At 41.0% G+C, this 25,780-nt stretch overlaps 2 protein-coding genes across 2 annotated transcripts; both read right to left on the bottom strand.

Moving 5' to 3' along the window:
• Positions 1–4,144: 4,144 nt before the first annotated feature.
• On the bottom strand, positions 4,145–7,548 carry LOC306982367 (EEF1A lysine methyltransferase 3-like). Its single transcript, XM_079582282.1, has 3 exons — positions 7,290–7,548; positions 7,103–7,214; positions 4,145–4,543 (listed from the first exon to the last, which is right to left on the bottom strand). Exons 1-3 carry the CDS (start codon positions 7,443–7,445, stop codon positions 4,155–4,157), a joined length of 657 nt encoding a protein of 218 aa, XP_079438408.1. The 5' UTR covers positions 7,446–7,548; the 3' UTR covers positions 4,145–4,154.
• Positions 7,549–11,435: 3,887 nt separating this feature from the next.
• stx16 (syntaxin 16) lies at positions 11,436–21,308 on the bottom strand. The gene is made up of 9 exons (XM_079582277.1): positions 20,892–21,308; positions 16,979–16,990; positions 16,782–16,889; positions 16,540–16,680; positions 14,659–14,821; positions 14,218–14,306; positions 13,880–14,023; positions 12,095–12,175; positions 11,436–11,998 (listed from the first exon to the last, which is right to left on the bottom strand). The coding sequence occupies exons 1-9, from the start codon at positions 21,015–21,017 to the stop codon at positions 11,897–11,899; spliced, it is 966 nt and encodes a 321-aa protein (XP_079438403.1). The 5' UTR covers positions 21,018–21,308; the 3' UTR covers positions 11,436–11,896.
• Between the last annotated feature and the right edge of the window lie 4,472 nt (positions 21,309–25,780).

The raw sequence follows: 25,780 nt of genomic DNA, 5'->3' as shown, positions 1-25,780 counted from the left end.
TTGCTTAATTTTTTTGAACATTAGCATTTTCTTATAGTCAGACCTGTGTGGTCATGGTGGTCCCTGCAACGCTCCAGGATCACTTGTTTTGTAGGTTTCTGGTGAGAGGCTCCGTCAGCAGTGAAAACCTTCCAAACAATAGACCCTGGAGCGTCATATGGACCACTGTGATGGAAAGTAAAGGCACCATACTGACCACTCATACAGCCACTGGGTCACTACAAGGTCAAATACACACAAATATCACCTTTTTTGCATAACGCACCTTTAAATTGTTTAATTACAGACTATCGACTGAGTATACTGTGTGATAATTCATGCTTTTAAACAAACACTGAGTCTCAAGAACACAAATAACTGCATTTTTAACACCAAGATGCAAGAAATTGAGCGGTTATATTTTTGAGAAAAGTCTCAAGGGCTTCTGGGGATGTCCCAAAGGGCACCTGATGCCCACGGACATAGGGTTGGTGACCCCTGGTTTAGTGGTTCACTGTGTAGTTTGTTACATATGCTTTTTTATTTTAATGCGAGAAAGTTTATGTTTTTAGAACAAAGTGCGCTTTCGCCCTATGAGTTCACAATGTATCGCAAAATTAGGAGTGGCATTATTTCAATTCTAAAAAGCCACAATAAATGACAAACACACTGACCTCTTCCTTCTGAATGAGATTTACAAATTTGATTTGGATGATAGTATGTTCTTACATGTAACATATGCATATAACATTTAAGTAACATGTGCAATAATCTCTGTATCAGCTGCACTTTACTAACTCTGAGTGATCTTCTTGAACGCCGACTGTAACAAGTGAATTTCTCCTTTGTGAGATCAATAAAGGTTTATCTCATCTTATCTTATCTTATCTTATCTTATCTTCTTATAGCCAGACCTGTGTGTTTATTTCATACCTGGCAGGTCTGTCAATAAGAACATACTAATGTACTAATTTGATTACTTTTTTGTGTGCGTACCTGAAACAAAAAACTTGCAATGGTCCAGTTTGGGTGTTGATTGTTTATGTTTAGTCTTGATCCTGATGAAGTTTTTTTGACTAAATTTGCAAAAACAAAAGCCAAACAAAACAATTTAATGGAACATATTGTGTTGAAATGGCCTAGTGAAATATTTCAATATCATTATCATAATATTCAGTGCTTTGTCATGATAAAACAGTTATTTGTGAATGTGATCCTATAAAAAAAAAAAAAAATGTGCAGCATTTTATGAAATGTGTCCAACAAAGTGCTCAAAACAGGACACACATAAATAAATCAAACTGAAATAGTGCAGGGTTGAACTGCGATATTTACGAATCAGACAGACTTACCTTTGGAACCTGAGGCAGTATAGTCCTTTGCTTGTTGCTGGTGCTTGTGAATAACTAGGCTCCAAGCAGGACGATGTGTTTTAAACAGGCTGTGGGTGAGGTCACTCCCACTCACTCACTCCCGAACACAAACTCCCACAGCACTAAAGCCTCCTCATTTTCACAAGACGACAACACAGTAATCTAGCAGTTAAATCAGGCTTTGGCTTTTGTTCAACTGCTGTTTACTGTCCCTGCCGTATTTATTTACTCATTTTTTTCTGTCAACACAAAAATAATTATGGCAAAACAATGACTATGAAGTGTGACCAAAATGACTGAATTGATCATTTCTTGCCTCTAACTTAAAACCCCCCTGTGGAACATTCCAGGTTACAGATCGCTACGTCATAAAGGCGACTAAATTGTGGTAAAACACAAATGTGCCAGTGATACTAACAAAATAGAAGTAAGTCTGTATGAAAACTTTCTGCATCCGCTGTATAAAAACAACACACCACGTCTTCGTAATTCGATGGCACGATTAAACCCCCCGTGTTGTTTGGCTTTTAAATTTTGGCACGGGGAGAGCGAGAGTTGGGGTCTGCGGATGTGGAGCTGGTCTTTCTTTAAAGCTCTGCAGCGGAACAAACAGGCTTTCCCCCTGAACAGAAACCCCACATCAGCACAGTCCACAGGCAGGAGCAGACACGGGCCGTGAAAGGGAGGATACCAACCATTGTTTTCAATTGGGGATAAAGGTGAATTGATTATCAGCAATTATTTGAATGTTTTCGTACTGTACGCTGCAGGGCTGGAATCGAAATCCCAATTTCAATAGTTGCAGAAACCAAATTCCAATTATTGTGAAGTTATTTAAAGTGTGCAAAGTGATCTTGATCTACAGTATGTCGCTATAGATCTAATCTAATGTTCAATGAGCCAAATGTTTAGGTGATGATATCTTTGAATTTGCTGAGAAGCTCGAGCAAAGGCCACCCATAATATCACATTTTCAGATCAAATCAAATTGTTAAGGACAAAATAAAACTGACCTTGATTAACAGGTTGCTCTGATTGAACATCATGTAAAAGGTTTTGTTTTGCGATTGTGAATAAATCAATATTACAATTATCAGTAAAAGCGGTACAGTCCGAATCATGTTTACCTCATGTCTACAGGCACAAATACACAATGTTTTTGAATTACAATGGGGTGCGATAGTTTAGACCACTGTTTTTCAACCACTGTTTTTCAACCACTTGGGAAATTATCCAATCTCACCTAGTTGTTCTTTTTTTTTTAAACAAATGCATTATTGTCCACACATAATGTACCGTTTTCGAATGTCTATGCTGTCTGGTGATCGGCAGAGTAACCATATTATACTCTTCCATATCAGTTAATTTCTTTCAGACAAGAGAAAGTTTAACTTCTCCTCACTCCTTTTTGGACATGTGCATTTGTATTTGGCTGACAAGTTTGCTTATGTCTTTTTGATTTGTAATAGCCTTTATGTTTAAAATTTTTGAAGCTTGTTGTTTGTACTGTTTATTATTTTATGTTGTTTTCTTCAGGTTTTATGACAGTTTAGCTGTGTAGCAACAAAACCCTAGAATGTTCCGCAGAGTGGCTTTAATTTTTCATGAATAATCAGTATTAAATGAATCTATCTCCTAATATGTTTGACCAATAAAAACTACCAATAAAAACTACCTAACCAAAACACTGGTTTAGACACCCTGGATTAAAATTTCTAATAAATGTCAACAATAAGGCAAAGGGGAAGTTGGAAATATTTCCAAAAGGCATGAGGTCACAGCAAAGGCTTGGGCACCCTGCAGAGTTAATACCTAGTAGCGTCCCAATATGGCAGGTGTCACAGTTTTATAAGCGTTTTTAGGCAGCCAAGATTCTAGTTTGAGGGATTTTAGCCCCTTCTTCCTTACAAAAGTCTCCAGAACTAAGAGATTTCTGGGCTGTCCTGCACTCACTGCTCTTTTGGAGGTCCATCCACAGACCTTCAATATTTTAGTCAGGAGACTGTGAAGTGGCACAGGGAACATTTCATGGGTAGATTCAATTAATTAAAATAAATAAATAAATAAAAGCTTAAGTTAAAAAGCAAATGACTTCTACAAATGGGCAATGGTCATAAACACAGCTCACAATAACTCTGGATCACATAAAGAAGTGCAGTCTGAAGGTTTTGCCGTGGCATTCAGTCTCTTGACCTAAACAACATTGAAGATCTATGGATAAACCTCCAAAGATCAGTGCGTGACAGACAGCCCAGAAATATCTCTGTTGTGGAAGAAAGGGCAAAAATCCTTCAAATTTGGCTGTCTAGAAAAACATTTAAAGCAACTAAGCATGAACTCTGCAGAGGCTTAACACTATATCTGTGGCCTTTTTACTTTTTATGTTATGCTGAAAATGTAAAAGATGAAAATAAAACCTTCTTTTATGGGGACCTTCCTTTCATCTTCCCCTTTGCTTCATTGTTTACATTAATGGGTTTTTTTTTTTACCCAGGTGCCTAAACTTTCACACTCCACTGTATTTTCAAAAAGTATTTCTTACCCTATCTTTACTGTTATACAGGTGAGTAGAATATAACCTTTGTTTTATCTTTATAATAACAGAATTTGATGTTTTTTGACACAATGTGGATTTATATTAACCTGACTTGAATCTAGATTATTGTAACTGTGCGACATACTTGGGACGTATGTATTAAAAAACAAATGAAGATAATTCACTCTCCACCTGAGAAAGAGGTGAAAGATTTTATTAACTTTTGTTTTTGATGAGAAGAGATGGGCATAGAATAGACAGTTCAGTTATGTTCTTAAAGTTGCCTTATAAATGTTAATATTCTGCTGTTCATCTCTTTGCACAAGCTCCACGTTGAACCTGGCGGGCAGATAATCCTCATAAAAGTCGTGTGTCCTGTGCTCCTTCCTCATTTTGGAGCAGAAAAACATCTCTGTCCCACTGCGGCACAGGTGAACCAGAGTCTCTATGAGGAGGGGGAAGGTCTTGGGGAGGTAGATGATGTCCGCACCCAAAACAAGGTCCCAGTCTGAGGGGAAGTGCGGCTGGTCAGTCCCCCAGGACAGAGGTAGGACACGTGGAGGGGAGGGCCAGCCACCGGGGGGCGTGTTAGCATCAACGTTAGCACTGAGCGGAGGGAGCGCGACAGGGAGGTCTGTGAGGGTCACCTCTGCGCCTGAGAAGACAAAACGAGGAAAGTTATACATCTATATTACATGATACAGATCAAAGCTGAGTGAGTTTGGGATCGTGCCGTGAAAAGTTCTAAGAATTATGGAAATGGGGCTATATTTTGTAATAATAAAACAATTTGTAATGTGAAATACTGAGTTATTGTTCACATTAAGGTTTAAGGTATTTGGACACTACAGGTGTATGGGGCCTACGAGTATTTTGCCAATGACATTAGGTGTGTTTAAGATGAGCGAGGCGCTGCAGGCGGCTGCAGGTGAGCGGTGCAGGCCGGTCAGATTCGTGTCCAAGATGGCCCCGCCTCGCTCTGACGCCACCTGTGCGACGGTGCCCGTATTCTCGTGAGACCGAGGCGGCTGGAGCGCCTTGGGGAGGCGAGCGAAGTTGCTTTTCTCCGCCTCGCTCGGCTGCCTGAACTACAAAGGGAAATGAAGTGTTGTAAACACGTGCGCTGACAGAGGACTGACAGATGATTGGATATGAGTTGTGTTTAGATCAGAAACGTGTTGCCCTGACGCTCCACAGCCTCCTGCCTCATCTTTTCTCACCACAAAGATCTACTTTGATCTGCAGAAATGCTTCACAGGGTTCATATTTGACAGAAAGTGCCAGTGTGTTCAACATATGGCCTAAATTTAAATAAGCATCAGTTTATTATTCTAATCCTAAACTGTAAGAGGAGAGTCGGTTATTTTTGCTGTAGTGATGGGGCGTCTGTCTGGTGTGTGGGAGAAGCAAATGTGTTCACAAACTTTTAAAATAGTTTTATTCCCAAACTCTTTCTAACAAACGCGAGACGCTGCGTGATCTGAGGCTCCTCTCTGTTTCCGGGGCTGAGATGTGTCTGACTTGATTAGAGGCGCCTTTCTCCGCCCTCGGACGACACCGCCTGGTCTCGTCTGCGCACTTCATCTTAAAGGAATAGGCCACCGTTTTTACATACTAAAATATGTTCTTACCTCACTTTAGTCGAGTTAATATATCCCCGTTTGGTCTTTGTCCGTGCGCTCTGCCAGGCAAACGGAGCACATACGCAGCATACGCAAGTTACGTGAAGTGTTTTCATGCGAAGTATATTTACACAGAAATGTAACGTGTCGATTTTATAAGCAGATAAAAAGGGGGACTATATTGTAAGGCGTAATGATACGAGGAGTAAAACGTCCGCGCAGTAACTCCTAAAGGTTATTGACGGAAGTGAGCGGGGGAAGTCTTTAGGAGTTACTGCGCGGACGTTTTGCTCCTCGTATCATTACGCCTCACAATATAGTCCCCCTTTTTATTTGCTTATAAAATCGACATGCTACATTTCTGTGTAAATATACTTCGCATGAAAACACTTCACGTAACTTTATTTAAATAGGGAACACGTGGAAGAGCTTGGTAGCTTCTATCGTGAGCTTTTTCGGAGCTATATGACATGTGGGAGAGGCTGCGTATGTGCTCCGTTTGCCTGACAGAGCGCACGGACAAAGACCAAACAGGGATATATTAACTCGACTAAAGTGAGGTAAGAACATATTTTAGTATGTAAAAACGGTGGCCTATTCCTTTAAACACACCTGTTGTCAGTGTCTAGACAGGCATGGGCAAAGTAAGGCCCTCATAACATAATCATAAAGAAATATAATGCATAATTGCTATTTTGTTTTAAGTGTCTAGGTAATTACAGTCTATTTGACAATTGTAAATTGTTTGAAACGACCAAATTTGCAACTAATCTGGCCCTCGTGGAAAGTTCAAAAACCCAGTGTGGCCCTCGCATCAAAAACTTTTCCCATGTCTGGTCTGGCAGATCATTGTGGTTTGTTTATGTTTTGAGTTGTATCAGTTTAGTTACTCTTAAGCCACAGCGACATATAACCTGGAATTTTCCGCAGTGTGGCTTTAAAGAGGGGGTATTATGCTTTTTTCAATCACATAGCACCAGTCTATAGCACACTACTGTTGGTCTGTAAATGCAGTAAATTAGAATAACTGCCTTGTATAAAATGGCTCTCTCAAAATGGCTGTAGTGAATGTCTTGAAATAGGCCTCTGTCTCTTTAAGAACCTCTGACCCTTTCCGACACGCCCCCTCCACACGCTGTCTGTGGCATCAGTGGGGAGGGGGTTCTGCTGAGGAGCAGTGGTTGGTTACTCGGCTGGTGACGAAAGCTCGGAGGCGTCTCCAGGAGGTGGGGGCGTTCCTAGGAGGACTCAGGCAAACCTATCCCTAAAATGGCCGCCATCAGAGTTTTGACAGATTACTCAAAAATACGTGAATGTGCCAAGGCAACACTTCAGGCATGTTTTTAATGAGGGAGTGACATAATAACATGATGTAAAGCTTGAAAAAGTCGATTTTGCATAATACCCCCACTTTAAAGAAAAAAAATATTTTGATGAATAATAAAAAACATTATAGCACAATAATCACTCTAGTCAATATAATTTCTTAAGTCTTATGAATCTACTGTTTGGAAATGTGATCTTAAGTTTGAAGCTCTTGGGTCCTGCGCTTTAGTTGAGGATCCACTACATGGATTTATAGAAACACGTACCAAGCCGAGCAGCGAAGACACCCAAAAGTCCTGCGCCAGCTCCGAGTTCAATCACGCGCTTCCCTTCCAGCTCCACGGACCGCTCCGCCAGGTACTCACTCAGATGTATCGCCTAGAAACACACACAAAATGTCAAATCTCCCCCATTCACGGCGCACACCTTGAAAAATAAAGTAAACACTCCTACCGCCTCCCAGACAGGAGCAGCCACGCCGAGGTTCGCCCCAAAAACCTGCTTTATCCTCAGCTCGTGCCCGCTCAGATTGTACACGCTCTCGTTCGAAAATGTCTCCTCGAAAAGACAGTCCTCCACGGGAAACGGGTCATCGACTTCTCCATTCATGTCCTCAGTGTTAGGAAGGCTGTTTGTTTACAGGTGCGACATTACGCATGGGACAGAAGCGCGCTCGACTTCCAGGTCAGACCTTGGTCAGACGCGCGATGGACCTGAAGATTAGAAACTCTCGACATGTTTAGGCCACTATCTTGATTATAGGAAGTGATAGTGAAAGAAATGCATATTAAAATGTGTCGTGCTTCGGCAGGACGTTCACATATGTAGCAGGTAGATCCGTGCGTAAGACACACACGACACAAGGCTTTTAATTTGAAATGTAATACTATGCTCCGTTTCCGGGTTGGCTAAAAATAAAAATACAAGCACATGTTGAAAGCTTGTTTATTTGTTTTGTTTTTAATAGCTTTTATCTTTTATTTTTGTTTTGAGAAAATGTGCTGATGAATGTTTGTCTTGTTAATATTCAGGTCATACGTTATAAATAAATACCTTGTCTTTTTGCGTGTGTTGATGAAAATAAAATAGAAATAAAAAATATCGTCTATCCATCCATCCATTTTCTTCTGCTTTATCCGGGGCCAGGTCGCGGGGGCAGCAGTCTCAGCAGAGATGCCCAGACTTCCCGATCCACACACACCTCCTCCAGCTGTTCTGACCCCGAGGCGACACCAGGCCATAGTCCCACCACCGTGTCCTGGGTCTTCCACGAGGCCTTGTCCCACTAGGACATGCCTGGAACACCTCCCGCGGGAGGCGACCAGGAGGCATCCGGAACAGATGCCCGAGCCACCTCAGCTGCTCCTTTCAACGTGAAGGAGTAGCGACTCTACTCCGAGCTCCTCCCGGATAACTGAGCTCCTCACCCGATCTTGGAGGGTGCGCCCAGCCACCCTGCGAAGGAAACTCATTTCGGCCGCTTGTATTCGCGATCTTGTCCTTTCGGTCATGACCCAAATCTCATGACCATAGGTGAGGGTGGGAACGTAGATCGATCGGTAAATCGAGAGCTTTGCCCCGACTCAGCTCCCTCTTCACCACGACAGACCGATACAGCGACCGCATCACTGCTGACGCTGCACCGATCCGTCTGTCGATCTCACGCTCCATCCGTCCCTCACTCGTGAACAAGACCCCGAGATACTTGAACTCCTCCACTTGAGGTAAGGACTCCCCACCGACCTGAAGAGGGGAAGCCATCTTTAACATCGTCTATATAAGAGGTAATTGCTTATTAGCTGTTAATTCACTTATGATCAATCATATTTTATTTTTTGCTTAATCCCTCTAAAGGTGCTTTATGTAACCTATCACGATGGCCGCCCAAGAGCTCTAGGATCAATTGTTTTGGGGGTTTCTGGTTACATAGAGTACATTCCTTCCAGAAAACAAACCACACACCCTAAATAAACGATTGATCCTGGAGCGTCCTGGAGGCCACCGTGATGGAACAATAAAGGCGCTATGTTAACCACCCAGCCTCTGGGTCACTGAAAGCTCAAATACACGCTAAAATCAACTTTTCTTTTCTGCATAAAAAGTTCCACAATGTCTCTTTAACCTCTTACCACCCGCCTAAACCAAATGCATTCTGTCCTCCTTGGCTATTATATAGGCCCGTGTAACACCTCATTTGAAAGCTAAGACCCACAAAACTGAATTATTCTGTTATTCTGTGTTATGCTGTGTTTTGTGACATTTTTGTTGAATTTTTGTCACTTTTTGGTTTAATTTTTGTTGAATTTTGGTGACATTTTTGTTGAATTTTGTTGAATTTTTGTGACATTTTTGTTGCGTTTACATCCTTGTTTTCTTCTCATTTTTGTGGCTATTTTGGTGTTTTTTCCCAAGAAGCTTTTTGATTAAGGTAAAGCCAAACTGGAGAAAATGGGATCCGTTCAGGTGGGAGTTAAGAGGTTAAACTAAACTTATTCAGCCCCTCTGCTTTACAAAACGCTTTCTTACAGACTGCCCCGTCTCTGCTTTGCCCGGCTGAGACCCATCTCCAGATCTGGGCCAGGACAGCAGCCGCAGGATTCAGGCACAGGGAGAGCGTTCAAACAAAGAAAAGCACGTGGTCTGATTGCACTGAATTTTCAACTTCAGGTTTATTAAAAAACAAGTTTCATCTTTATCTTCTCTCACACTTGTTGAAAAGAGCATCACTAAGACATGTTCACACACTTCACATCAAATGACAGAAATGATTTTTATAACGCGCGCGTGTGTGTGTGTGTATAAAGTTCAGAGATATATCAAATAAAGCTATTTGTTGGACAGAGTTGGTCAGTCTCAGTGGAACGAGTAGTGTTTCAGATGAGATACAGTAATGTGTAAACGTTTTTTTGGGGAAAACAATGACCCAATTTGTAAATCTTGTTAATCTTTATCATTTGAACTGTTTCTAAACCATATTTAGTCCATGCTTTGTCATCCCGATTGAGTCCTAGCTTTCTTAAAATCAGCTAAAGCCGCTTTTACACAGCACTGTATCTGGTAAAACAAACAACTCATATTTTAATGCTTTTGAAGTCGTACATCACAGTTTCTCAGTGGAGTGGACGATAAACGTTTTTTCGCTACAGTCGCTTCCTGCTTAAGCCCCTCGGACTCACTCCGAATAAAAATAAATAATTTCATAATGACAGTAGTAGAAGTACATCCATTATATATATATATCCCGCCCCGCTGTGCAAACTGCAAGAGGTTTTTTTAAAAAGGTAGCACTTTCTCTAAGGACCACTGTGATAGAAGTGTTTGTCGATGGACACTTCACCTTCAGAGTTGAACTCGTTCGTTTGATGATTTGGGAGGTTAAGAGCATGGTTATGTGTGGCTGTTGAGGACAATATAATAGAAAAATGGAAAAAGCAACATTCTGCAATTAAATACCCACTTGAGCAATGGAACGAAATGGTTTTGCTCACATCAGTCGATACAGTATGAAAAGGAAACTCGTTACCCGAGGTTCGCTCCGCGGGTCAACTGATATGTTGCTTGAAAATGGAAAAGTTAGGGCACATTGTCGGTTAAAAGGGACATTTATCCATCTCCATTTCCCCCAAATTATTCTCATTTCGATGTAGGCCATTTTGAACACAAATCCATTCATCTGTAAAGTTTTAAGACACTAGTCAACCAGCTCCGGCGAATTACGCTCAGACTTACCACCTATTTTTCAGAGATCTGCGTCTAGACCTTCATGCCGTATTTGACGATACGCATTTTAAGTCAGCCGCCCAAATAGTTTAGGTTCACGAAAAACTGAAAAGCTAGAAATGTTGGAACGTCATCATTATTCGTCGAACTTGTCATGTTTATCTTGTGGCTAAAAATCAACGAGACGCCGAACTTTGGGCCAGTTTTTGTTTCAAGGTGGATATAGTAAGCCCAGATCCAAACCAGGTCCAAACATCTGCATCCAAACAGGAAATCTTGGCAGCCTTCAAGACATTTCTAGAGTTTTTTTGCCAAAAGTAAACAAGTACCTGGGTGCTGTTTACATTTACGTGACAGTGTTGCTCATTTAAAGTTGTGAAACGTGCTTATAAAGTCCTCCCTGTGAAGAGTTAGGACAATAGAAAGGTGTTAAAGCAGTACTAAGTAACTCTTCCCCCTAGAGGCCATAAGCGCAACTGCAGGTGTAGTAGCAAGTTACGATTTTTTAATTTATTAATTGTCTTGGAGAGTAAATACTACGCTGACAGGAAAGGCGAAGGGAGAGAGGGTTACTGTGCATCCAATTATACAACGGAAATATTTTTTTTCACTCAAACTTGGCTGTAAATACTGTTTAAAGTGACGTTAGCCCGCAGTTAGCTTTGCCCGTTAGCCTGTTAGCTTCTTCTTCGTGATTCCATTAGTGTGTATTGCTTTCTCCGCACCGGGGGCAGTCAAGTTGCAAACATGGTTTTCTGGTCAGAGACACCAGGAGGAGATGAAAGACGCTCCAATCATCCCATAAACACTTGTATTACCCCCACAGGGACTACGGAAAGGATTTATTAAGGTAAACAAGTTACTTAGTACTGCTTTAAGTCTGGAATGTGTTTGGATACTTACTGTTCCTACACCACATAAAGTTCTATATCTTGCTTACTATTAAAAATGGGCACGATTCATTCATTTTAAGCCACAAGATTGATTTGACATACTTGTGAACTCAAATCCACATCAAATGATAAAGCTCAGCGCATAGTGTAAGAGTATAGCTACCTGCCCTCGATCTGAAACGCTGACAATTCAAGAACATCATCAACTTATTCAACAGGCTAGAACTGGTCCTATCAACACTGCAGAGGTCTCTTACAAAATCCCCATGGCTCCACTCTTCTCAAACGAGACGTCCTCTTCGCTCTTGGCTCCCGGGTAGCGCTCTTAAAGACACGCATTGTTTTCGTCGTCGATAAAAAGGCTGTTTTTTTCCTTCAGTAGAACCACACAGATGCACGACAAACGAACGAACAAGCACAAACGAAAAAACGAAGGCGGCGGAATGATTAAAACTTCGTTCCAAAAAGAATAATTATTAATACGACCACGATGACGAACAGGATCAAAATAACCAGCATCTTCCTGTTCTTTTTCTGATACTGTTCGGCCTGTGAGAGAGACGAGAGGTGACTTGAGTTTAGGATAGAGGACATTTGAATCCTTCAATTAAGCTGTATGTCAATAATAGGGCTAGTGTTTCCTACCTTTTGTAACTGTTTTAAACCGTCGTCTGTTTTAACGCAAGCTTGTTCCACGTTAAAGTCGATTCTGTCGAGAACTGTCCCCTAAAAAGCAAAAATATACAAAGATTATCAGACAGAGACAAGACAATTGTGCTTTAAAGGAATAGGCCACCTTTTTTTACATACTGAGATATGTTCTTACCTTAGCTTTGACGAGTTCTTTAGGACCTGTCTGGTCTTCACCCGTGCCTTCAGTCACGTAAACACAGCGCAGACGGTGTTAGCATTTAGCCTCTCCCCCTCTCCTCTATAGCTCCAAAACAGATCGAGATAGAAGCTACCAAGCTCTTCCACTTCTTCGCTATTTAAATATGGTTACGTGAAGTGTTCCACTACAAAGTATAATTACACAAAATTAAACAATGTGGATTTTCTAAGCGGATAAAAGGGGGGAATATACTGTAAGGCGTAATAATACCAGGAGTAGTTCAAAATCCGCGCAGTAATCTTCACTTTACTGCGCGGATGCCAAATTACTCCTGCTATTATTACGCCTTACAATATAGTTCCCCCTTTTATCCGCTTAAAAAATCCACATTGTTTAATTTTGTGTAATTATACTTTGTAGTGAAACACTTCACGTAACCATATTTAAATAGGGAAAACGTGGAAGAGCTTGGTAGCTTCTATCTTGACCTGTTTTGGAGCTATAGAGGAGAGAGGGAGAGGCTAAATGCTAACGCCGTCTGCGCTGTGTTTACGTGACTGAAGGCACGAGGGAAGATCAGACAGGTCCTAAAGAACTCGTCAAAGCTAAGGTAAGAACATATCTCAGTATGTAAAAATGGTGGCCTATTCCTTTAAGAGGTGCTTTTTATCAAGGTATTTGATGATAATGTCAAACACATCTGATCCTCCTAACCCGCCTTTTCATGCTGTGCAGCTGTTCCAATAAAGAAATAAAACAACATGGTCAATACCACTTGGTCTGTGTGGCTGTAGTAATGGTAAATGGTAAATGGTCTCAACTTATATAGCGCTTTTCCACCTACATTAGGCACTCAAAGCGCTTTACAGCAAGGATCCACTCACCCATTCATACTCTCATTCACACACCAATGCACGCAGACACTGGGGGCAATGTGGGTGAAGTGTTTTGCCCAAGGACACAACGACAATGTGCACTTTCAGGAGGTGGGATTTGAACCCCCGACCTTCCGATCATGAGACAACCCGCTCTACCATCTGATGTTGAGTGTTTTTACTCTGCGATGAAAGGATTAGGTTTAGCAAGAGATGGAGAGGTGCGGAAAACATTTCCTGGATATGTAGGACCTCAGGAGCAGCTTTTTGGGAGCTGCCGTCACCCTAAGAACAGCCACTGATGTAGATCCAAAGATTAAAGATGTGCGAGTGGCTGGAAACACAGCTCCAGGTCTGTTTTTGACGATAGAACTTTGTAATAAAGTACAAAGGCGTTATGTTTCCTTTGCTTTTTTCCCAGGTCAAATTTAAATCTGTACAGTTTTGTTGTGACAAGATTCTAGTTCAGTATATTCAACATTTAAACAAATAAAACTTTTAGTGCTTGCTGTTAGAAATTAGTCTGACTGTAAAGATCAAAGTAAAGACATTGCAGTACACACATCTCTGTTACTTGTGCCACAATTTATTAACTGCTCCAATCTGTGTACAGTATTCCTCCGCTACTGTATGTATTATAATCTCATCATATACTTCTTCCATTTCAAACCTTTGCTGTCCGCGTAACTCTAGGGCCACACATTCTTTCGTGCGTGTCTGTACCTGCTCCACCACCATCGTGGCCAGGTCTCTGAAGATCTCGTTCAGATCTGAGATGGACTGCACGATGTTCCTGATCTCCCTCTCTCTCTCCTCCACCATCACAGTGTTCTGCTCCACCAGCACCAACTGGTCGTCTGTGAAGCCCTGAATCACAGTTACAACATACTTTACAAACTCTTTACTAGATTTTACTGTCTGAGAAACGACATGCAGACTGACTAAATGGGATAAAGTAGATGACATGTGTCTATAAATTCATTTTAAAGATTACAAATCACAAAAAAAGACAGGTTTTCCTTGTATTTAGATGAAGCAACAAGTAAAAAAATGCCACTCACTCTTTCATAAATGGCTAAATCTTCATCTTCTTCCATTAAAGGTCCCGAGTCAAAGAAGTGCTTTGATCTCTCCTCTCGATTCTTCATTCCTGCATTGAGAGAGGAAGGTTATATCACACCCACGTGAGAGAACAGTGGTATGTAAGGGCTAGGTACTTTTAACAAGATTTGCTCTGTTTATTTTTTTGGTGTGCGTGTGAATAAACACACATGGGACTCACACGAACGCAAAACATTCTATTATTTATCCGGGCCTTTTGTACATGTTTTAATGGTAAGGGAAACTGAAGCAACGGGGGGAAAAGTTCGTAGGCACAGGGAGAATATGTGCACTTCACACAATTAAAATTAAGATGAAGTGAAAGCCAAAAAGTGATTGAATCCATTGCAATAATAATAATTTAAAAAGTACAATAATAGGATACTAGAGAGCGTGGTTACTTTTTAGGTAGCCCGACTGCGTGTGTCTGAAGGTGGTGGACAGCTCCTGCAGACTCTGGGCCAGTGAAGACACCACGTTCCTGAGCAGCCTCTCCTCCTGCTCCGTGCAGTGACCACATCGGGCCTGGAGACCTATGACTGCCCGCTGGCATCTGTGAAACATCTGCAGAGCACAGTGAGAAACCACATATTATTCCCTCACGTAAAAAGTCAAAGGAGTTCTGTTTTGTACTCAAGCAACGCCGTGAAGTCTAAGGAACTGTGTGTAGACCTCTGAAACGGGTTTGTATCGAGGCACAGATCTGGGAAAGACCACAGTGATTCACTCCATCATTCGTAAATGGAAGAAGTTCAGAAGCACCGCCCGTCCAAATGGAGCAATCAGGGGAGAAAGGCCTTGGTCAGGGAGGTGATCAAGAACCTGATGGTTGTTCTGACAGAGCTCCAGCGTTACTCTGATTAAATGGGAGAATCTTACAAACGGACAACCATCTCTGCAGCACTTTACCATAAAGGCCTGATTGATGGAGTGGCCAGACTGAAGCGTCTTCTCAGTAAAAGGTCCATCACAGCCTAACGACTCTCAGACCATGAGAAACAAGATTGTCTGCTCTGATGAAAGGAGGAAACCAGGCAATGCTCATCATCTGGCAAATACTATCTCTACTAGTGATGGGTCGGTCGCGAACCGGCTCTTTTAAGTGAACGATGAGAGCCGAGTCTCACCCGTGAGCCGCTATTTTTTTTTTTAAAGGTTGCATGTTTATCAAGCTTTACGTGCACCTCTCCGTGCTACATTAGAGAAAAATAGAGAAAGGCAAATGCTAAAAGAGAAAAGAAAAGAGTAACGGATTTCGATTGGGGAGAGAGGGAGAAAGGAGGTAAAACATCTGCAGCTGCAGCCCGGCGTCCGCCAGGAATGAACCTGCTGTTTACACAAAATCAAGACCTCTACAAACTTAAACAAATCCATAAATGTAGTCAGTGCATCTCTAGCCTTTAGCCACTTCTTAAATGAGAAAGATCCGCCTCATATTTTCAGTTTTATGGCTACGCTGGGTTTGTGAAGTGAAAAGTAAACAATGCGATCACACGCGAAGCGGCGATACTCGCAATGTCGGCCTTTACTGCTCATGTGTATGAGCCCATTGCAAAAGCAACTAAAGCAGAAGTACAACAAAAGTCCTGGCTAAAGTTTGGACTTCAGTGATATCTGGAGTCTGTGTCCCTCTCTCAGGCTGCAGCAGGACCAGGGGCGGAGCCACAGGCAGCAGAGGGACTGGGGAGAAACACTGAGGATTTTGACTGTAAATAAAAGAGTACATATGTAACTACTACCAGCTTTAAAAGTTCATGTGTTGCTATAATAAACAATGGCTCTACCATCTCGAAAAATCAACGTGGATTATTGAAGACAAAACAACACCACTATAAGCCAAAATCACTTCATTATAGCATTATTTTTAATTTCTTTCTTGATTATAGTTGTTTTGTGCTGGGAGTAGTCGAAAAGCTCATTTAACATGCCATGAATCCAAATCTCTCCTGAATTTGTAAAAACATGAAGAGCCATTTGGGAGCCAAAAGAGCCGTAAATCCCATCACTAATCTCTACGGTGAAGCATGGTGGTGGTCAGGATAGAAACAAGGATGAATTCAGCAATGTACAGAGACATCCTGGGTGAAGACCTGCACAGGACCTCAGACTGGGGTTCACCTCCCAACAGGACAATGATCCGAAGCACACAGCCAAGCTAATGAAGGAGTGGCTTTAGGACAAGTCTGTGAATGTCCTTGAGTGGTGAAGCCAGAGCCCAGACTCGAACCCGATTGAACCCGGCGTGAACACTCAGACACGTTGTAAAAGCAGTAGCCTCGTACCTGTGTGATCTCCTGAGTGGTGATCTCGATGGCGTGCTCCTCTTCGCTGCTGTCGTCCAGGGTCGGGCGGTTCATGTGTTTGTCGTGAAGCGCCGCCAGTTCCTTCATCTTCTGACGCACTCGGGAGATCTCGTACTGGATCTGGGAGGAAACACAAGTGAGGGTACGCGTTACTATCTGTGATTTCTCCCCAGTTTGGTGGATTTTACAAGCAAGACCTCAGTGCTCATTCACGATCGCACCTCGTCAATGCCGTCGATCCATTTGGGCGGCAGCTTCTTGGTGACTCCGATGGCCGCTTCGGGATCCAGGCTGATCCCCGACACCAGGGCCATTCTGTCGTCCGCCAGCTTCAACAACACAGAGCAATGTTATTTTCCTCATCTTTTCACAGGAAGGTCTAGAGCGTTTCTAAAGGAAAAAGGAAAAACAGCAGTACCTCATCAAGCTCCTAAATTTGATTGGCAGATCCAGTCCAGAGATCAGGAAAGAGAAAGAAAGAGGAAGAAAGAACAGAGATTAAGCTTCAGGAAGTTGACAAATCTATAAATAAGATGAGAGTCGAAACAAGAGAAACCCCAGTGTGATTTTAAAAGTGTAGCAGATGCCTGTAGCGTTTTATAGAGCTGCAACAAACATTTTATTGATATTTATATTTCAAATAATTGATGCAGCCCTAGTATCTTGCAAAATCAATAAAAAAACAAATGATTTGACTTGTAGCCCCATTGAGTGTGTACATATAATAGAAAACAATAAACATTACAATACACAATACGCCTACGCAGACAATGATTACAATGATTCGCAATCAAATTAAAAACCACAAGACAAGCAGATTAAACAGAGCTGCTGCCAAATATAGATGAGGATCGAGACGGGAACAAACACAGCAGACAGTTTTCACATAAGACAGGACAAAACCTAAACTGCAAATACATTAACAACGACGGCTCGATTCATGAGACCGACTTTCCTGAAATGGTTAAGTGACAAAAACCTACGGAAAATGAAACATGGTATTGAATGTGTCATGGATCATATTTTTTGTGTTTTTGTTGCACTTATGGAGTAAAAAAGTAGATATTTGTGCTTGACCTTGCTTGTATTTGACCTTGCTGTGTTGCAGTGACCCGTGACTGTATGAGCGGTCAGCACGCCGCATTTATTTTCCATCACAGTGGTCTCTAAGATGCTGCAGGATCAATTAGGGCTGCTCGATTATTGAAAAAATAATAATCATTGTTTTTGTCATAATTGAAATCACGATTATTCAAACGATTATTTGTTGCCTTTAAAAAATCCATCAAAAAAGTGACAAAAATCCATCAAAAAAGTGACAAAAATCCAGCAAAAAAAGACAAAAATCCAGCAAAAAAGTGACAAAAATCCATCAAAAAAATGACAAAAATCCATCAAAAAAAGTGACACAAATCCATCAAAAAAAGGACAAAAATCCTTCAAAAAAAGGACAAAAATCCATCAAAAAAGTGACAAAAATCCATCAAAAAATTAAAAAAAATCCAGCAGAAAAAAAGACAAAAATCCATCAAAAAAGTGACAAAAATCCCAAAATTAAAAATTAGGAAAAAAATTAGAAAAAAAAAAAAATGGAAAAAAAAAAATATATATATATAATCAATTTTTTGCGGTTATGCTAATTTTGTAATCGTTTACTGTTGTAATCGAAATCGTAATCGAATTTCGATTAATTGCACAGCCCTAGGATCAATTGTTTGGAAGGTTTTCACTGTTGACGGACCCATGCTAACCCCTCATACAGCCGCTGGGTCACTGCAAGGTCAAACATGCACCTTTACCTTTCACTTAATCAATTTAATAACATTTAATGCTCCCCGGAAACCTTGTAACTAATGGGATTCCTGCCCCCGTTTCCGTCTCTGTTTTGGAAATAATCCAAAACACAACAGTGAATTCCGAGACACACCAAGTGCAAACAGCGGAGTGACGAAAGTGGATAAACTGGGAGCAGACAGACTGTGAGCGAGCAGCAGAAATGTGACATAAATCCGTGTGACTTTCGATACGCTCATGGACGGTCACATGCCTCCGATTACGGGCGAAAGTCAAGGACATCCTGTGTCAGAGTGACGCTATCTGAATATGGATTTCCATAATCCCCTTCTCGCTCTTTAAGTAGAAAAAAGGCGGTAAAAATGATGAAATTGTCCTCTAAATGCATTTCACTTCTCAAAAACTACCTGTTAAGTTCTACATCTACTGGCAGGTTTTTGTCGGCCTAACATCCGTATTTGAATGAATAGTCTAAGGCAGAATAGACAATTCCCACAGGCCAATGTGAACTGTCAGGACTCGGGAAATAAAGATGTGTTCGAAGAAAGGATTGTTCCTCCAATTGATTTCAACAAACCCTTTACAGAGGTGTCAGACAACAGTCGGTGTTACACAAAAAGCTTTTCTGCTATTAATAGTCTGGAAACTGTAGTATCCTCAATCGAGCTATTCCCTTCAGAATTGTCCACAGTGTCTGCCTCCACATAACCCAATTTTACACAGTCTTCACTAAGCATCCAGCCTGGCAAGCAGTTGAAAATGTTGTTGTCTAATAAGTGAGCATGTTACTTCCAGTTCAAACAAAATTAACAGCACTCCATCTTAAACATTACCAACCAAAACAAGACAGATCTTCTGATATTTCTGTTAACGCCCATAATAGTCATCATCTAAAATGAAATGTGCAGTAAATTACATTGTATTGTGGATCTACCCAAGGAACTACAGTGGAGGAACTACAGGCCACAAAAACACAACTAAAACTTACAATTAAAAACGTGAACAAAACACACCCACGTGATTCTAGCAAAAAAACAAGAGCCGTGCGACAGTCTAAGGCAGTGGTTCTCAAACTGTGGAACTTGAGGGGTTTTAGATCTCGTTTAGTGAAGGTGTTGTAGCGAGTTTATTCTTGATTTTGATTGAAATCTTAACCAGCTCTGTTTCCAAATGGCTCGAGTCTGGGTTAACCTTTGTTTAGTCCAATAGTTTAGATCAAAGTCTTAAACTTGCAAGCGACTGGTTTAGATATGGATTGGCACTGCATTGGTGCTGGTTCAGCCAAGTTAGGTTCGTTTGACTAGACTCAGAACTAGACCTGGTTTCTACTTATTATTAGGACTGCACAATATATCACCAAATATATAAAACCCATCATCCATAATGTAATCCAAATAACTGGTGTCTTCAAATTCACTGAGATTTACAAAAGAATTTCCCAACACAGCCTAAAATGGAAATGTCATTTAAAATAACTTCTGTTTTAATAATGGCTTTCCTTATTTATTTTTCTATGTCGCCTCGTTATGGTCCTGATTAGGGCTGGGTACCGTAAAAAAAATTCCGATACCGGTACTTTAACGATACTTAGTTTTCGGTACCGATACCTGAACGATACTTTTTTCGGTACCAATACTTCATTATTTTTTCATTTAGAACCAAAACAGATGAATAATGTTAATTTTGTGTTTTCCTTCCATTTACTTTCTTTTACATTTGTATTAGTTGTTTGAGATTAAACTTCCTTTAACAACAGGCGGAAATTTTTTTTTCCACATTTCTTATTCCCCCCCCCATTTTTAACAATTTAGAAGAAAAATGTCCCCCCTAAATTTTTCTTCAAATTTTCCCCCACTTTCTTTTTTGTTTTTTTTTCTCCCAATTTTCCCCTTTTTTTCTAATTTACCCCCCAATTTTTTTTCTTAAATTTTTTCCCCACGTTATTTCCCTTTTCGATATTATTGATTCCCCAAATTCTCTCCAAATTTAACCATTTTTTTTATTTTTTGACTTGTCTTTCACTTTTTTTTTTTTTTTTTTTAATTTGTACAACCAACAGCATAAAAACTTGAATATAAAGATTTTATATTCCTTTTCGGTACTTTTATTTTTCCGATACCGGTAGTACCTAAACCTTCATTTTCGATACCGTACTGGTATCGTTTAACGGTACCCAGCCCTAGTCCTGATATACAACTTTTTGGAAAGAAAAAATTAACACAATTGAAAAAAGTAATACATTTCTTAAAATTTTCAGCTGAAATATTGTTGTAATCTTCTGCGTTAAGGTGTTTTTTTTTTTTTTTTGACAAAATATCGCGATAATGTACTGTAGTAGTTATCGCAATATCACCATGGATACCCCTTTCCCCCACATACTGTGCAGTCCTGCTGGGCTTTACTATATTATCTGATTGGAAAGCCAGATGTTTTCTAACGTGGCATGCGTCACTAAAAGTTTGAGAATCACTCGATAAATTAAACTCTAAATAAAAACACACACATAATAAAATGTCAAACGATGCAGACGCACTCACCGCAGCATTGCTACGTGTACTCAGACGGGGGTCGTATGTACTCACTTGCTCTGCCAAAATCTGCCGGTTTTGGATCGCATTGTTCCGCATTAACAAGAAGGCATCGGTCAGACGCCTAGTAGCCATGATTGCCTACAATTTCTAATGTTTTTTTTATTTTTTATTGAAAGACTGACGACGATTAGCAAATTATCTCCACACCGCTAAGCTAAGGTTTTAGTTAGCTCTCACGGGTGAGGAATAAAAAGCCAAAATACGCCTAGGATAAAGCACGCACGACTCGTTTTTAGTTTCATCTGTCAAACATATGGATATGAGATTGAGGAAAATAAAAAGACGAGGTGTTTTTTTCAAGGTAAATACGATATAATTTGGGGTTTGACTGGTTGCGTTATCCGAAGGAGGCAGCTGCGGAAGTGAAGGGGGAACGTAAACATCTACGTCACCGTGCGTAAGGCGACGTAGGGCGGTCTTTACGAAGCGAATGTGCGTCATCTGCTGGACAAAACTTTAATGTGCATGCGGGCAAATGATTTATAGCACTTACATTTAGAGTCTCGTTACATTTAATCTGTTATATGGGAGCTTGGGTTTCTTTTGATGTAGTTGTAGGCTACTTAGAATAGTTTAATCATACGGTAGCCTATTTTTTTATTTTTTTTAACCTTGACTAAAAATATTTTGACTAAAAAAAATAGGCTACTTTTTTTGCAACTTGAGTAAGTAATATATCTGGATGAATGAATGAGTTTAAATATTTTGGGTAGCCTCTGGGGAAAAAAAGAAAAGTTTATTTTTGCTCAAGTAAGCATGTCTGGCAATCACCTGTTTAGGCTACGTGCTCTTTTGACTCTACATCCAGGTTTGTTCTGTTTCATAATTTCATGTTTTACTTGGTAATGTTTATGACACCTATTGACAGTAAATTCGTATTCACGTAAACCTATTTCACAGCTTGAGTTTGTGTCTGTTACGTTCCCAAATGCTTTGGAACAGAGAGGCTGCATTACCCTATACCAGTCTGTTCACTGGACATTTATCTATGTTTACTATCAACATGTCTGCAGAGCTTATGTCATCTCTTCGTTACTTATGAACTTTCTAACAGGGTTAAATGCAGTGATTCATTCATCGTGTGTTGAATTAGCATTTTGTATCTTTCAACCACCTAAAACATTCACAATATAGGGTATATGTAGGCATAATTGTCATTCTTAATACCTCACAATATTCTGGAAAGAGGGTCCTAACTAATAATAACAACGCAGACTTGCTATGCTGCTGCTATGCTGTGACATCACTCGCATTCCCTCCTCTGGCTGCAGGTATTCTTCCTGACCAAGATCCAAGCCCAGGTGCTGCGCTGTCGTTGTCTTTTGACCCCACTGCACTGAGGAACAACACAATTCAAATCTACAAGTCTGCACTATTGTTAGCGATTTGGAAAATGATAGATTAGATGCGATTTGGGTCATGACCGAAAGGACAAGATCGCGAATACAAGCGGCCGAAATGAGTTTCCTTCGCAGGGTGGCTGGGCGCACCCTCCGAGATCGGGTGAGGAGCTCAGTTACTCGGGAGGAGCTCGGAGTAGAGTCGCTGCTCCTTTACGTCAAAAGGAAACAGCTGAGGTGGCTCGGGCATCTGTTTCGGATGCCTCCTGGTCGCCTCCCGCGGGAGGTGTTCCAGGCATATCCTAGTGGGACAAGACCTCGTGGAAGACCCAGGACACGCTGGTGGGACTATGTCTCCGAGCTGGCCTGGTGTCGCCTCGGGGTCAGAACAGCTGGAGGAGGTGTGTGTGGACCGGGAAGTCTGGGCATCTCTGCTGAGACTGCTGCCCCCGCGACCCGGCCCCGGAAAAAAGCGGAAGAAAATGGATGGATGGATGGATGGATAGATTAGATGCTATTTATTATTATTATTATTGTTATTATTATAGTAGATATCTACAAGACAAATTGCAGTGCGTATCAACCACATAGTCAAAATGTTTAGCAGGAGGGAACATTATACAAATCTGATTCCATTACTTGACTTGATTATGTATTTGAATTTTTCTCCACTGTTTCACCCCAAACCTCATTAAGTCCATTCATTAACCACAGTGCTGTCAATCTGCTTCATCCATTCACGCTTGAGCCTCATTCACATTTCCCGTCCGCATGTTCTGATCCCAAAATGTGATGACTTTCTGGACACGTGCGCGTACATCCCGTTTGTGTGTGTGTGTGTACTGTGAAGGTGCGCGCTCTGAGGCGGTGCCATTCGCGTAATAATACCGCAGCTCCTCCTACGCCCATTTTAATCCCTTATATCCGCTAATACCGCGACAGACGCGACCCACAACATCCCAAACGGGAGCGCGAAACTTTGCTGCACCACTTTCGGCACAGCCCTCCTCATTTTCTGCTTCACTCTCGAGCGTGAACAGCGTAAAGTGACGTGAGGTAAGGAGTTTGTTTACGTCTCGGCGCGTCTTTGGATAGCTCTCCACCTGTGCGTAAAAATGTAATGGTTTGAGAAGCGGCATATTTGAAACAAAGATTGTTCGCGTCCTGTGCCACTCACAGCGCGGGCCTCCGTGGATTAATCCGCGCTGATGGGTGTACTTTGGGGGGTTTAACTCATAATTGTTGATTTTCTTAATGGCCTCGCTAACTCCAAAGGGCATGGTGTTTGAGAGTGTGCGGAGCAAAGCCGCTTGAGTGATGCACAATGTGTTATTTAATCATTTTATTGGACTTTAACCAACGAGTATTTTATGGCTAGAGATAACAGCAGACAGAGGGTTGTATTCAATTTCTAAACTATATAGTACTGTCACAATAATTACTAGGCTACGACCAATACATTTAGTTGCATTTTTGGTTACACTTTATTATAGATGACATAAGGTAGGCTACAATGCAATCTGCTTTGTAACAATCTGTAGTACCTAGTACCTATGTGGTACATACACAATGGACTAACATGTACTCTGGAGGTAGATAGTGTAGGCCTAATAAGACATAGGACCATTAAGGTTAGAGGTGAGCTCTGTATTGTCATTTTTCCCATTTCTTATAACAGTTGTGGTTCAATAGGCCTATAATTCAGTGTCGCTCATCAGTGGCGAATTTGCCCATATGCTGGTCATTCTAAATAGAAGCATTTAAAGATATTCCTTTACAAAAAGTAAAATCTCAACCAATTATAATGATTGGAATAAAAAAAACAAATGTTAATAATTCTGTCTTGCAGGTAAAAAGGGGCAATATCTTTGCACTTAAAGGGGGGGTATTCTGCAAAATCGACTTTTTCAAGCTTTACATCATGTTATTATGTCATTCCCTCATTAAAAACATGCCTGAAGTGTTGCCTTGGCACATTCACGTATTTTTGAGGAATCTGTAAAAACCCTGATGGCGGCCATTTTAGGGATAGGTTTGCCTGAGTCCTCCTAGGAACGCCCCCACCTCCTGGAGACGCCTCCGAGCTTTCGTCACCAGCCGAGTAACCGACCACTGCTCCTCAGCAGAACCCCCTCCCCACTGATGCCACAGACAGTGTGTGGAGGGGGCGTGTCTGAAAGGGTCAGAGGTTCTTAAAGAGACAGGGGCCTATTTCAAGACATTCACTACAGCCATTTTGAGAGAGCAATTTTATACAAGGCAGTTATTCTGGTGCTATGTGATTGAAAAAAACATAATACCCCCTCTTTAAGATCAGAAAAAAAGCCTGTATGAAGTAGAATTCAATGTATTGTCTATAATTTTAGTGCAATAGATTATTTTTCTTATTTTAATGGCAAAAATACTGTCGGCAGATGATTAATTAATTAAGTTACCTACTCGAGTCAAGGATGAACACATTTTTACTAATTTCTAGATTACCTCTTGTTTCAGATACCACAATGTGCTCTATTGGAAATGGCCATGGCACAGCTCTCCCCATAGACAGAGAGAGAAGTGTTCTGGCTAAGACAAGCTGAATAACTGTGTTACTAATGCTGATAGTAGAAAATAGCTGAAAACTCGTTGCGTGTTTGCAAACATACTAAAGATGCAATGACACAGCACCTGTCAAACTGCATTTTGCCAGAAAAAGTCTAATTTTCTTTCCAGGACCAGTGTTCTGAGGCTATATTTGTGACTGTAGTGCACTTTTACAACTCACTGATTCTGCTTGTGTATTAAAACCGGACTGAGCAACGAACAAACTGTTGCTTCTGACTTGTCATTTGTGAAAATAATTCTCTAAGGTCACTCCCAGAGCCTTGTTTCATCAGTCCTGGTTTCACTGCATCTTTTCCCATTGTGTGTTATTGTAGTATTGTATTTATGATTGTAAAAGTAACATAATACTCGTAATCTGATCCTAAAAGTCAGGTCAAAGGAGGTGCGGGCAGGTGCACAGTCAGACAGACAGACAGACAGACAGACAGTCAGACAGACAGACAGACAGACAGACAGACAGACAGACAGACAGACAGACAGATATAAATCTAAATAGGATCTTAGATTTATTTATTCGTGCATATTGGCAAATCAAAACAAACAAAAACTGCAGCCTAAGCCTATGTATAAACTAATAGTGTCTATGGAGGGATATGTGGATATAAGAATGCAAGAAAAAGTATCCACTAAACAGCAGTAAAGTAGTTATTGCATGTTTTAGACATAAATATGTAAGCATTCACCTTAAACCCAGTATCTACAAGCCCTTTAATTACTTGTATGTGTCTGGGAGTGCCACTGAGCACCTGTAGGAATGAAGGGGAGCAGGTTTATGGGTAAGTGCCAACACCGAAAAGGTCCTTAAAGGCAACACACTGTGGCATTCCTCATTCTCAGTGTCCTCCCGCTAACAAAACCTTTATTTTGTCCGGGCTTATTCATGCGACAGGT

Source organism: Gobius niger (genome assembly GCF_951799975.1).
Source record: "Gobius niger genome assembly, chromosome: 24".
Taxonomy (NCBI): domain Eukaryota; kingdom Metazoa; phylum Chordata; class Actinopteri; order Gobiiformes; family Gobiidae; genus Gobius; species Gobius niger.
This window is presented reverse-complemented; position numbering and strand designations above follow the sequence as displayed.

Excerpts from the sequence above, each read along its gene's own strand:
- LOC306982367 (XM_079582282.1), bottom strand. The coding sequence starts at position 7,445 with ATGAATGGAGAAGTCGATGACCCGTTTCCCGTGGAGGACTGTCTTTTC. Across the intron at positions 7,215-7,289 it reads CTGCTCCTGTCTGGGAGGCG|GCGATACATCTGAGTGAGTA; the intron begins GTAGGAGTGTTT and ends GTGTGTTTCTAG. Across the intron at positions 4,544-7,102 it reads TGTCTTCGCTGCTCGGCTTG|GCGCAGAGGTGACCCTCACA; the intron begins GTACGTGTTTCT and ends TTGTCTTCTCAG.
- stx16 (XM_079582277.1), bottom strand. The coding sequence starts at position 21,017 with ATGGCTACTAGGCGTCTGACCGATGCCTTCTTGTTAATGCGGAACAAT. Across the intron at positions 16,681-16,781 it reads GGATCGACGGCATTGACGAG|ATCCAGTACGAGATCTCCCG; the intron begins GTGCGATCGTGA and ends GTTTCCTCCCAG. Across the intron at positions 11,999-12,094 it reads GTTTAAAACAGTTACAAAAG|GCCGAACAGTATCAGAAAAA; the intron begins GTAGGAAACACT and ends TCTCTCTCACAG.